This window comes from Amphiura filiformis, chromosome 11, assembly GCF_039555335.1.
Source record: "Amphiura filiformis chromosome 11, Afil_fr2py, whole genome shotgun sequence".
Classification (NCBI taxonomy): Eukaryota; Metazoa; Echinodermata; class Ophiuroidea; order Amphilepidida; family Amphiuridae; genus Amphiura; species Amphiura filiformis.
Window position 1 is genome coordinate 28295131 of NC_092638.1, and position 14279 is coordinate 28309409.

At 35.4% G+C, this 14279-nt stretch overlaps 2 protein-coding genes across 2 annotated transcripts in view; one reads left to right on the forward strand and one right to left on the reverse strand.

The window, feature by feature from the left end:
- Positions 1-14279, forward strand: part of LOC140164670 (uncharacterized) — a 65308-nt gene that overhangs the window by 27169 nt on the left and 23860 nt on the right. The gene's annotated exons all lie outside the window — the stretch shown is intronic.
- LOC140163614 (uncharacterized) lies at positions 2103-2432 on the reverse strand. The gene has a single exon (XM_072186929.1). The coding sequence runs from the start codon at positions 2430-2432 to the stop codon at positions 2103-2105; it is 330 nt and encodes a 109-aa protein (XP_072043030.1).

A 14279-nucleotide genomic window follows, 5' to 3' on the forward strand; every position in this document is an offset into this window, starting at 1 on the left:
CGAATAGACCATGCTGTGTGTTTTGTCGAAGGGAGCTGTATTGTGTTATTCTTTTGTCTGCCTGTGTTTTCGCGGAAGGTGTAAAACGGGTGATGGAATGCAGTTTAAAATTTCCGCTAAGGCCGAATCATTTCACATTTTGAGTGCATTGTAGCCGACGGCTACCCAACTAAAGGCTGCTAGTCAGGTGTAGGAATGCGTGTATTTGGATTCGTCTATACGTCATATGCACAACCGCTATTAATTGTGATAGTTGGCCTATTCGTTTAACATGTTTAAGAAAAATATAGAATTGGAGGACACACGCTTCATAAAAACTTTGGGTTTCACTCATTTATTTACTTTAAGGGGTATAATACCATGATTTTCATCCCAATGACATAGTTCAATACCCTCAATTAAATACTCAATAGTGCAAATTTGACCTCAAGTTGCAGAGTATGAGTTTTTGTACCCATATTTTCAAAGGTCATTCAATGAATATACAAATGTATTGGGGTTAAAGAATTGTGTCCTTATTAGATGAGCATGTTGTGGATCCTAGTGTAAGACCATGAAGACCTTCCAATTGAGAGACTGATTATAAATTGAGTGGTTGCTTGACTCGATTACTTGATTTATTGATATTTTAACACCAAGATACGGTACATTAATTACGACACTACAATGTAATTTGATAATAATCATAATTGATGGATTGATCAAACGAATGATTATTAATTGATGCTTGATGAGTAGTTTAATGATTGACTGACTATTAATTCATATCAATCTAATAAGTTATTGTGATTCTATTCTATTATTATATTATATTGATTGATAGGATGACCATATCAATTAATTGATTAATCAATTCATTACATACATACATACATACAATAGGCTTTTATATAGCGCCATTTCAAATGATCACAGCGCTCAATACAACATAGCAAGAAAAATATAGCAAAAACATGACAGAATATAAGTAAATGCAATAAAAAGCAATTATATTTCTGAAAACAGAAATGTTTTCAGCCCTTTTTTGAACAATGGCAAAGAGTTGGAGGAGCGGACTGAAACAGGTAGTTGGTTCCACAACTTAGGAGCTGTGAAAGCAAAAGCCTTATCAGCGGCTGACTTAAATGAACGGTAGTGGAGTTTGGGCACATGCAGGCGAGTGGCATCGGTGGCAGATCGACGTCCTCGTCTTCCCGGGATATATAATGACAAGGAGGATGCCAAATAATCCGGCCCCAAGCCAGCAAGGCACTTGTAAACATACAACATGGCTTTGTAGTAGACTCTCTCCCTCACGGGCAGCCAGTGCAATTCGGCGGAGCAATGGGGTAGCATGGTCTTTCTTGGCTGCAAGAAAAATTATCTTGGCTGCCCAATTCTCTAGTCTTTGAAGACGAGCAATTTCAGTGACATTCGAACCCAAAAGTAAGATGTTACCATAATCCAATCTGGATAGAACGAGTGAGCGAATAACATTGTTACAAGTATCAAAGTCTAGAAAATGACGAATGCGAGAGATGTTACGGAGATGGTAGGTTATGCTGCGTGAGAGAGAAGTAACTTGGGTGGACATGGACATTTGGCTATCGAAAGCGACACCAAGGTTGCGCACGGTCTCAGTAGGCTCAATCACAATATTACCAATGTGAAGTTTGACAGCAGGCATGCGGCGTTTGTTGAAAGGTGATAAAGCAACAAAAAATTCAGTTTTGTCATTGTTCAGCTTTAACCTATTACATGTCATCCAACTTTGGATATCACTAATGCACTTGGTAAGTTTGGAGAGAGCTGAGTCAATAGACAAGGTACTGGATGGATCAAAACTGATGTAAAGTTGAACATCATCCGCATAAAGATGGTAAGATAAGCCATGTTTCTGAATAATTCTTCCGATCGGAATGGTATAAACAGTGAATGATAGAGGACCCACTATGGAGCCCTGTGGCAAACCGTAGTCCAAGGTACAATTGGCAGATTGGGCACCATTGATGGAAATGCTGGTGGTACGGCCACTGAAGTATGATTTGAGCCACATAAGAGCGCTGCCTTTTATGCCAAGTTCGGATTCCATCCTGTCAAAGAGGATGCTATGTGTAACAGTATCAAACAGCGCTTAAATCAAGCAGCACAAGAAAGACGCCTTCACGATGATAAATTGAGGTCATGATGTCATTTTTAACCTTCAGAAGTGCCGTTTCGGTGCTGTGTGCGGTGCGGTAGGCAGACTGTAAAGGTTCACCTAGATTACACTCACGCATGTGGTTGCTGATGGTATTAACAGCGTGCTTCTCGATGACTTTGGATAAGAATTTAATGTTCGACACAGGACGGTAATTTTTGAGGTTGTCAGGATCCAGGGAGGGTTTTTTGATGATTGGACTGATGATGGCATGTTTCAGTGCAGCTGGAAAAACACCTGTCGACAGAGACATGTTAGCAATTTTGGTTATAATTGGTACAAATGTGGTAAGATTACTCTTTATAAACCATGTGGGAATGCAATCAAGCAAGCAGTTTTTTGCTGAAAACCCTTGGATAAGTTTGGACATATCATTCTCACTTAACAATGGAAACTCAGATAGTTCATACACAACATTACTTAGGTTACATGAGTCAATTACAATGTTACTATTTACACTGCTTTCTGCTTGAGTCCTTTCTGGATCGTATCAACTTTGTCCTTAAAGTAAGAAGCAAAATCATCACATAAACATTGCAATGAGTCATGAGTAGGTAAGGTCTTGTTATTGTTATTGAGAAGACCATTTATGGTTCTGAAAGCAGATTTGCTATCAGCATTCTTTAATTTGTCCCTAAAATAAGCCTTCTTTGCACTTTCAATCATGGTATTAACAAGCTTATGTTGGTCAAGATAGAGTTGATGGTGCACCTCTAATCGACCAGTTCTTCGCCATTTCTTTTCCAATTTGCGTCGAACTCTTCTAGCTTCATGAATTTCTTTACTATACCATGGCTGACGAACCCTACGGCTACAAGTTCTTTCCGTAGCAGGGGCATGCTTGTCCAGGGTTAGGATTACTGCTTTCTCAAACATTTCAACAACAGCGTTAGCATCATCAGGGGTGTTATTCAAAGAGATGAGCGCTGAGTGGAAGTCACTTTCAAAAGACACTGAATCTATGTCTTTCACTTTACGGGAGGAAATAATTTCCTTTTGATCGCTAGGTTTCTCAACATTGAGCTTGCAGTGGATGACGTTATGATCTGATAACCTTGTTCCAACAGTACATTGTAGAACCAGATTTTCATCGGTACGAGGACATGACATGATCTAATGTGTTACCACTTATATGTGTAGGCCCCACAACATGTTGGTGAAAACCAATTCCTTCTAAAGATGATAAATAGTGGGCAACATCAGCTCTCTCTGGCTTATTTACATGAACGTTAAAGTCACCTAAGAAAATGATCTTTCCGCTCAACGTGTTCACAAACATTAAGAAATCGTCAAACTCGGAGAGGAACTTGGATGTTGTGAATTTGTTTTTCAGACGATGGGGAGGCCTGTAAACAATGACATACTTGATCTTTCTTTCTTTGTCAATTATGATAACATGTTCAAATGTCGTAGCAAGGAAATCAGAAGGGTAAATCTGCAGCTTTAGTGTTGATCTATAAAGAACACCAATTCCACCATGTTTGTCAGTTTTACGGGGCATATTGATGAAATTGAACCCTGGTAGTGTCAGTTCACCAATTACTACTTGATCTGAATCAACAGACAACCAAGTTTCAGTAAGAAACATAATGTCTACTTTGTGATCCATTACCAAGTCCGAACATGTTGTTGTTTTGTTCCTTATACTACGTATGCGTTCCACTGACATACATTTAGGCAAGTATTGTTCTTGAAAGCAGTACTGGGTTGGGCTGAGAATGTATGTTTAGTGAGCTCTTTTCTGTTTCATTTTGAGACCAGATTTAACACCACGGCGTGTGGGTCTAACTTCATCTCTCTCTATACCCAATGACAAAATTGTATTCCAAACATCTTGAGGAAGTTTGTCATTACAAGTCTTATTATTCTAATATTGAAGTAGCTCAATTCTGGTATATACACCCATTGTGGTGGTGTGAGATTTGATTGAGTTAAATCTCAACAATATTGAATCTAATGAAGCCAGATCAATATGTATCAACACAAGTCCAATGAGGATGATATTGATTGCATAGTTCACTGTCCTGTGCAATGTAATGGTAGTAGCCATGAGCATCCAGTTTGATACAGAGCATGAAATATAAAAGCTGGTAAAATACTTGCAAACTACAGCAAAACAGTCAAAACTAAGTTGACCAAGTTGACTGCCAGGCTTATATCTATCATCAGTTGAAAATTAGTTGGAAAATTCAAGCTGGAAGTAGTATAAATTCATTAAATGATTCTGATTGTTTTCTTGATTGTTTGTTGAATACTTTATTGATTGGTTGAATGAACCAACGATTGAGTGATTAATCTAAGAATCCCTTGAACTTGAAGAACAGTTTGCATCCATTTTGCGAAAATTGGAGTAACTTTTAATTTTTCACCCCTAGCATGCAAATTGACCTTGGACCTGTCGAGCCTCAAAACTTGGTAACTATGTGTCCTACGTGCAAATATATTACACTGTGATCCATAGACCCAGACAAATAATTTGACAGGTTTTTAGTGAATTTGGAGCATGTTTAATTTTTGCCCCCTATATGACTATGAGTATGTAGGGTGTTTGAGGGTCTTTTTTTGAGGGTCACGGAGTTCCAACTTGCCGCATGATGCTTAAATAAGACTAATACATTATAATAACACTGATTTTACAAAATAAATCAATATGATATCACGATTTGGGCCTACACTGGTCTATCGAAACCCAGCTACTTCAAAAGTGTGAAGTGTTTTGATTCATGCAATCTCAAAATCAATCGATTGAGATGACTAGCGTACTAGTCCCAGTTACATAACAGATGCGGTTAAATGATGGGCGGGGTTACCAACCATATTTGGAGTTATTACGTTGTCATTAACTGAGTTGGTTCAGGTCACTGCTTATGGTAATTCGAGTGCGCTGCTGGGGGTAGCGAACTAATTTATAAGGACCAACGCCTGACGGCGTTGATTATAGTGCTAAATATTGCGTTGGTCCTGTATGGACTAGACGAGTAGGACCTTTTATTTCTAAGTTACCAGACTATACACTTTTCACACTATGATCACTATCTCACATGGCGCAAGAAAGACGAATCGCGAAAGTCCAGTGACCGCGTTCGGGAGGATAGTGGACTTTTGTGGTTAATCTTTCTTGAGCGATCAGAGTTAGAGTATAGTTGGTAAACTAAGAAAAAAACAGGTCCTACTCGTCGGACTAGGAATGTGTGTGAGTTAGTATTACCTAATTATAATATGGACGTATCCAAAAATGAATTCACGCCCCTTTCAAATGTCGAGCCAAAGTGCAGGCCCTATGTTAATTTTTGTGAGCAGCTGATTCTTTTTTATTTGAAAATCCAGCAAGTGCCAAAAAGGTATGAAGAAAATATTTGTGCCAAAAAGGTATGAAGAAAATATTTGACAATAAAATAGAATATTTGTTTCTTCCATAAGCGTGATAAATATCCTAGCATGTCACACCCCTATCCACCATAGCGACGGCACTGTATCCTATATGCCTACAGGTTGGAGTTTTCGATATTTGACATTTGCTTTAGAGGGGAGTGTGGAGGGGTTAGCGTTCTAGCGAAAGGACTTTCGTTTATAGGACTTCATCAAACTTTTGGGTTGTTCCCTCACATCGTCATCATCGCTATATCTTCGTGTTAAAAATTGCCGTGATAGTACAGCGAATCCTCTTGTTTTTTAACAGCTACACATTGCGATTTTGTTCGAGATAGGCGGCGACTCAGGCTAAGCATACCATGACTAAAATATTAGATGTAATTTTTTATCAGACTTTTCTTTATTTGTAACTTAAACTGGTTTACTGATTTTGCCATCTTTATATATTTATCAGTAATAGGCCTATTCCATTTCCTAGGACCGGCAGCTCACGGGAAGCCCGTGTTGTGAGGGCCACAAACTCCGGCTACGCACCGATACGCGAGCGCTGACTCTTTTTGTTCTTTATGACCAGAGGAAAAGTCACATATCACACGACTCTTTAGGATATTTGGTTTAAAAGATAGAGGGTTAAGTGCACAAAGTACAACGAATTGGTTTGTGACCGAATGCAAGACATCAAGGCATCTAAATATACAGATTTGGTGTAAAAACAACGGTTATGGAGAAAATCACGAAATAGTTAAATTTGGCCAACTTTTTTTGTACATCAATATATACAGGGTTCGAATTAGCATGTGGGCGAATTGGTTTGGGGCTGAATTGACGAATAGTATTGATATCGATATTGATATTTTTACCCACGTGATATTTAGATATGGTGATTCGAATTGTCACGTGATCGTCAAACCTGTACTAAAGGTGTCAGTTCTGCAGGAACTGACACAAAAATATTTATAATACAGGGTGTTGACACTGTGTCCCTAAGACTAAGAAAACAAATCGATATAATGAACAAGTTTTAACAAGGTTTTGTTGGTTGAAACTAGGATAAAGAGTCCATTTTAGGCATATTTATTTTATAAAGTTCTATAGATATGCTTACTGTGCAGCGTTATTTAAAGTGCATAAAATTGCCTTATGTTGACAATATGCCCCCCCGATTGGACGTGGTTTAGTATGGTTCATTTATGAAAGTCCTTGGTCCTTGGCCTTGGCCTCGGAGACAAAAGTCCTTGGCCTCGGAGGGTTGTCCTTGGCCTCGGACACCGTGTCCTTGGCCTTGGCCTTGGCCTCGGACACCAAGTCCTTGGCCTTGGCCTTGGCCTCGGACATGAGGTCCTCGACTACAACACTGCTGGTTTACTCATCATGTCCCACTGTGTTCATGATGAATTTATTAATTATCTTATCAAGACTTTTATCTGTAAGTTATAATTGAATATGTTAGTGGTATTAAATTTAAAGCTTATCTTGTTTGAAGGATACAAACAACTGGTTCATTTTGCATACTTTGGCTACTGCATATTTCTAGAGTTTCTGGCTGGTGAGTTATAAGCTTTAATATGGGCATCATGGGTATACTATGATATAGACACAGAATGTGTCAATCTGGACCTGTAGCACACCATTTACGTGCTGAAAATGCCAAATTTGTTCCCTGTAGGTAGCTTTAAAACCTTAATGCAAAATGATGTCTCAAAAAAAAATTGTTTCCTGAGTCAAGATGTAGGTATCATTATGCCTCAAATCACTATTGTCAAATCAGTGCAGAGTAGGTTATGATATATGAAAATTGAAAGTTGAACAAATACACCTGATCCATGAAATTTGTCTTTTATAAAGACAATTCTTGTTATTTTTTTGGCCCGCACACATATGTGGGGCTTATGTTATCATCCAAATGGTTGGTTGCTTTTTGTATGCCTCTGAGCTTAAAGCCATATTATAAAATTTGCTAACATTTTTAAATTCATATTTTGACACGATTAAATTGTACTTTATTAAACCAATATAGCCTGCAAAAATCAAGACTCTAGGTGCTGTAGTTTTGTCAAAATCCGAGATTTTGAATAAAACGCCGGAATCGGCGCTTTATTATTACGATGGAATTATTAGTCGAACGCATACACGATGTTCATAACACCCAGTACGTACACGGCGTGTGAGACGGTGATATACACAACAAAAGGTTGTACTATAACATGACCGAATGAGTGGTACGTATTGGCGACATGTGCGCTGGTAGTAAATTCCAATTTTCTTTGCTTTGCCGTAGTTGTTCGGCTCAAAAATAAAAGGGGATATATCTGACAGTAAATTAAGCTAACATTTTATGGCAAAGAAATGCTAATCTATTTTGTTTGAAAATGTTATAATATGGCTTTAAATGCAATAACCGATCAACTTCAAGCTTGGTATGGTGATAGGATATGGTAGCCTGATCTGCTGTATTTTTGTGTCATCTCATTTACATATTTGGTCGCATGTCATAAGTTGGGTATGCCAGGCTCGATAAATCCCTGTCCGATTGCCGGGGCAATTGAAAATACTGTCGGGCAAGCTAAATCATCAGGCACCCTGCCCGATCGGGCAATTGCAAAATTGTTGTGCAATGACGGCATTATTATGTTCATATTTTACTTGCATGCAGATCGACAAACAAACAGTAGAAAATATATTCCCTGACAAGCCAGTAACTTAATTTCCACTGTTATTGATCCCAGGCTATTCCCCGAAGCATAATAAAACTGTATTTTTAGGCAATTTTAGCTATTACAATACAGCAACTTGTTGATGGGTTTCTTTCAGAAATATTCGGGCATAATCGGGCAAGCAAAAGTTGACATAAGCTTGCCCGATCAGGCAATTGAAAATAAAAAATTTATCGGAGCCTGGGGTATGCTAAAAGGGTGGAGGGATTACACTTTTCTGAAAATTGCGATACAAATTTGACTGGCTTTACGTAACCCCATATCCTACAGCAGTGGTTGATACCTCATTTTAAGCCTAATATTATACTCTTTCAGTCTACTGAAGCATATAATTATACATTATTCAGTAAAAAATCACATCAGTTGAAATGAAAAATGCCAGGGGTGGAGGAGCAGGCGGATGCGGGAGTGTACAATAGGGCCTATGTGAAAATTCACATGTCAGCATGTCAAAACTACTGGTTACTTTTTCAAATCTAGGGAGGGTATGATGTATTGACAGCTTTGAATGTTGAATTTGTACAATCAAAACAATTACTGACTACTTAAGGTGGTACTACACCCCTGATAAATTTTGTGACTAATTTTGCATTTTTCTCAAAAAGTAACTACACACTGGTAACAAAAGTTATATGTATATTATAGGGGCAAGGAATCCAATTACTTCACTGAAATTTCAGTGATTCAAGACAAGGGGTCATTATATATGTTAAGAAATGAGGTATGTTCTAGCGGTACCTCTTCTTATCATAAATAATGTACCGCTTGTCTTGAGTCACTGAAATTCCAGTGTAGTAACTGGATTCTTTACCCCTCTAATATACATGACTTTTGTTACCAGTGTGATATTATTTTTTTTTTTTTTTTCAAAAATAGTCAAATTTATTAAGGTGTGTAGTACCACCTTAAAGGGTTATATATGTTCCATTTTCTTCATTTTTAATGAAATCCTAGTTGAATTTCAGTAATTTTAGCAATATGCTAATGTACATTTCCCTTCTTGATATTCATTTCCTCAATAATAGAATAACCATCTTGCTAATTACTCGTAAAAAGGTCATTGACCTTCACAATGTAATTAACTTGCGTACAATTATTTTAAAAAGTTAATTTGAAGCATTAATGTATTGAGAACATATCCTCCAAATCTGATGACATTCTTGCATAAAATAAAAAATTTACAGTCATTTTTGTAATTGAGGTCCGATTTGAGAAAAACGCATTTGAAAATTGAGATTTACATAGACACCTGTGTATTAATTAATTACTAATTAAGCATTATCTCAAAAATTAAGCATGTGTTAAGGTTAAAAATGGTGTTAATTATTAGAGATTGTCAATATACAACATATCCAAAAACACATTTTTTGTCATTTTTGACCATGTAATGGAAATTGTACCCAACTTATGACATGCGACCATTTATGAATATTAATGAGCTTATTTGCATATTTTGCCTACATTTTCATTGCGGTAATCCACTCTGCAGCTTAAACGCAATAACAGTAATAACCGATCAACTTCATTATTATGTTTTCAGAGTTATTAGGAGTTAAGAAAACCTAATAATGATAATATTGATGGCTTATTTAGCATGATACCATAACATATATCGGATTCGTCATACAAATATCTAACTCGCCGTTGGCTCGTCCGATATTTTTATGACTCATCCGATATGTTATGGTATCATGCTCACTTGCTCAGCCATCCAATATTATATCAAACTTGGAATTGTGATAGTACATGGTCATGTTTTTTAAACTGGGACCCTAAAAAAGGTGGTGCTGTCACATTTTGCTAAATCATTTTGTCTTATTATTCCTATATTTTTGCTAAAATTCATCATGAACAAATGGTTTTGGTCTTATTTTGAAGATAAATTATTAATCTAATGAATTAATAACAAATATAATTAAACAAATGTATTAATTAATTACAACAGCTTAATTAAGTTAATTAGTCAGGGTGGTGCCGAAGTGGAGGAGCGAGGCGGAGGAGCTCTGTGTAATTCCAATGGGAAGTTGGTGTTCATTAATAAAATTTATGCACTTTGTTGCCTAGTAGAAGTGAAAATGCATTTGCATAATGTTAATCTTATTTTTTAACTTTCTATAACTATAATTGCCTAGTTAATCTTATAAACTTAGTAATTAAGGATTTAATAAGCTTTTAATTAATGCAGTGGAATGTGGGTCATGCAATAAAATGGGCTTTAAATTTTGCATGCATATGAAATAAATTTCAATATTGTTTTATATTTGAAATATAAAATAAATCTTCTCAAAGGAGATTATTACAGTCAAAGGGTTTAATCTGATGACATATTGATATGGTTATTGTTAAAAGTTTATTGATGTAGGCTATTTGTGCATGTATATGCCTACATGTACATGTACCTTTGTTACTAATTATTCACTGTATATTGATTTTTGGAACACCCTATATAGGAATTGGATATTTAAATTTGATATTATAACAATTCTTTAAACTATATTGAATATATTTTCCAAATTTAATGGCACTTAGTGAAATTTTACATAAATTAAAAAATTTAAAATACAACTTTTTTCACACCCTGTATAACACAATGGGCTTTAAAACAAATATAGTGCAAACTATATATTTAATGAAAGGACTAACTGTGTACATTTCAAATATCAAGTTCATTTTCCAATTTAATATACTATGTAGAAATATTGAAGTGGTAAAGAAATTAAATTTTTAGGTTTTTCAATGGAATCACCCTGTATATTTTTTGTCAATGTAATCCTCAAACTCTACAGATTTATGACAATATATGCTTTCTAAAAATGTACTTTTACTAGTTTGGGTGAAAAATCAGAAATACAAAAAAGGATCATGACACAAAACTAGACAGCACATCAGCCTACCATGTGGTCATGTTTTTTGAGGTGGGACCCAATTGTGTCACATCTTGAATTTGTCAAAAATCAACTCCTATATTTCTGATTATATTTCAAAAAGTTTTCACCCAAACTAGTAAAAGTATACATTTTAGAAAGCATATATTGTCATGATTGCAAATCTGTAAAGTTTGAGTGGATATACAGGAAACCAAAATATATACAGGGTGATTCCATTGAAAAAGAAAAAATTTTCTTCCATACCACTCCAATATTTCTACATAGTATATTAAATTGGAAAATGAACTTGATATTTGGAATGTACACAGTTATTCCTTTCATTAAATATATAGTTTGCACTAAATTTGTTAAACCCATTGTGTTATACAGGGTGTGAAAAAAGTTGTAAATTAAATTTTTTAATTTATGTAAAATTTCCCTAAGTGCCATTAAATTTGGAAAATATATTCAAAATAGTTTACAGAATTGCTATAATATCAAATTTAAATATCCAATTCCTATATAGGTTGTTCCAAAAATCAATATAGGCCTACAGTGAATAATTAGTAACAAAGGTACATGTACATGTAGGCAGGGTTTTCTTTAAGCATTTTGCTGAAGGGGTATTTTCAAAACATTTTAACCCTTTCAATTGTGAATGTTTCCTCTGAAGGAGTCAAAACATTGCCCAAGGGGTATTTTTATAATATTATTTTTGAAGACATTTTTAACAATATGTTTGTTTTTGGAGCCATAGGCGTAGATCCGGATTGGGCTGGTGGGGTGGGGGAATCTCTCCCAATATTTTGCCAGAGGGATGGTCCATACAATCATCCCCCAATGTTGACGCCTGTATGTGGGTTTCTGACCAAATTAACCTCATATTTGGCCATTTTAGCCCCAAAAGTGCACATTTTTGTGCGCTTCGCTTCTTTTTGCACCATATTTCAACAGTTTAGGTTGAAAATGCCCCCGAGTCAAAAGAAATCTACACCACTGTTTGGAGCAGTGGCTGATCTAGAGCAGTCAGAAGGGGGTGGGGCAATTTTAGATGAAAATAATAATATTTAAAGATGCCCCCCGAGAAGTAAGAAACTTTTGCAAAATGAAGACCTATGAAGGAATTTGGTGGATCATTTTGGCAATATTAATGTGTAAAATTTTAGTTTAAAAAAGCCGAACATTTGTGAAATGAGCAGTCCATTGAGTCTTTCGTGGACGGCAAGTTTTCCCGATTATGGTAGGCCTATAAATTGTGTTAAACATAAATTGGCAAATGTCGAAAGCAGAAGTGAAAGTGGCCATTTGTTTATCAACTACGCAGGGTGATGTTCCCCCCTGAGAACTTGGAACATTTTGCAAAATGAAGACCTAATTGAAGCGATTTGGTGGACCATTTTGCCACTATTACTGTGTAAAATTTAAATTTGAACAGTTGAAAAGCTGAACATTGTGAAATGCCGGTCCATAAAGCCTTTCGTTGTCCTACATATCGGGAGTATAGGTCCTAAATGCCAAAAGCCGAGAATAATTGCACAATATCAGGTGTTTCTCTATTCAATTCTTGCAATATCTGAACGCGACGTTTTCAAGATTTTGTACGCATTGGACTTTGGGACTAGGGATTTGAAGGAGTCAGAAAAGTGCCTGAACGCGTAAATACGCGTGTTTTGTGCGTTAAAGAAAACCCTGCATGTAGGCATTTACATGCACAATTAGCATATCAATAAACTATTTAACAATAAACCAGAGATCAATATATCATCAGATTAAATCCTTTGACTGTAATAATCTCCTGTGAGAAGATTTATTTTATATTTCAAAGATAAACAATATTGAAATTTATTTCATAATGCATGCATGCAAAATTAAAGCCCATTGTATTGTATGACCCACATTCCACTGCATTAATTTAAAAATCCTTAATTACTAAGTTTATTAAGATTAACTAGGCAATTATTGTTATAGAAAGTTAAAAATAAGATTAACATTATGCAAATGCATTTTTACTTCTACTAGGCAACAAAGTGCATACATTTTATTAATGAACATCAACTTCCCATTGGAATTACACAGAGCTCCTCCGCTTCTGGCTCCTCCACTTCCGGCACCACCCCTGACTAATTAACCTAATTAAGCTGTTGTAATTAATTAATACATTTGTTTAATTGTATTTGTTATTGATTCATTAGATTAATTATTTATCTTCAAAATAAGACCAAAACCATTTGTTCATGATGAATTTTGGCAAAAATATAGGAATAAGTAGACAAAATGATTTAGCAAAAATGTGACAGCACCGCCTTTTTTAGGGTCCCAGTATAAAAAACATGACCAGTTATGACTTATGAGGCCCGAAAGTTTCCATGATAATTTCAGGGTTAAACAGCCCTAACTTGTAAACAACCTCATTTGTATAATTATGAAACACTGAATACATGTAGGCCTAAGACCAAAATTGAATCTTGTGAAAATGTTATTGGTGTAAAATTTGTTGTCAGAACATGGAGATGGAATAGCATAGAATACCGTATTGGTCCGAGTATAGTCCCACCCGTTTTTATGTGAAAATTTTTCACAATTGGGGGTGGGATTATACTCAATTTCAAAAAAAAAAAAAAAAAAAATTTTTTTTTTTTAAGTTATTTTTTCGGTTTTGGAGTGTCCTGGACCTAGACCTAGATGCTAGGATCATTCATGGTTGACCTAAAAAAAAAAAAAAAAAAAAAAAATTTCAAGATATTTTGTATTTTTAATATGAAAATTGATAATTTGTATTCATGTCATACTCTATTAATGATTTCAAAATGCATTAATAGAGTATGACATGAAAACAAAGTATCAATTTTCATATTAAAAATACAAAATATCTTGAATTTTTTTTTTTTTTTTTTTTTTAGGTCAACCGTGAATGATCCTAGCATCTAGGTCTAGGTCCAGGACACTCAAAACCGAAAAAATTTAAAAAAAAAAAAAAATTTTTTTTTTTTTTTTTTTTTTTACAATTTCTGAAATTTTTCGAAAAATGGGGGGTGGGATTATACTCGAACATGGGACTATACTCGGACCATTACGGTAGTTAGAATATTTGTTGTACTTTATTACCGCACATATATATTCAACTTTGTATAATTGTAGTAGTTTCAA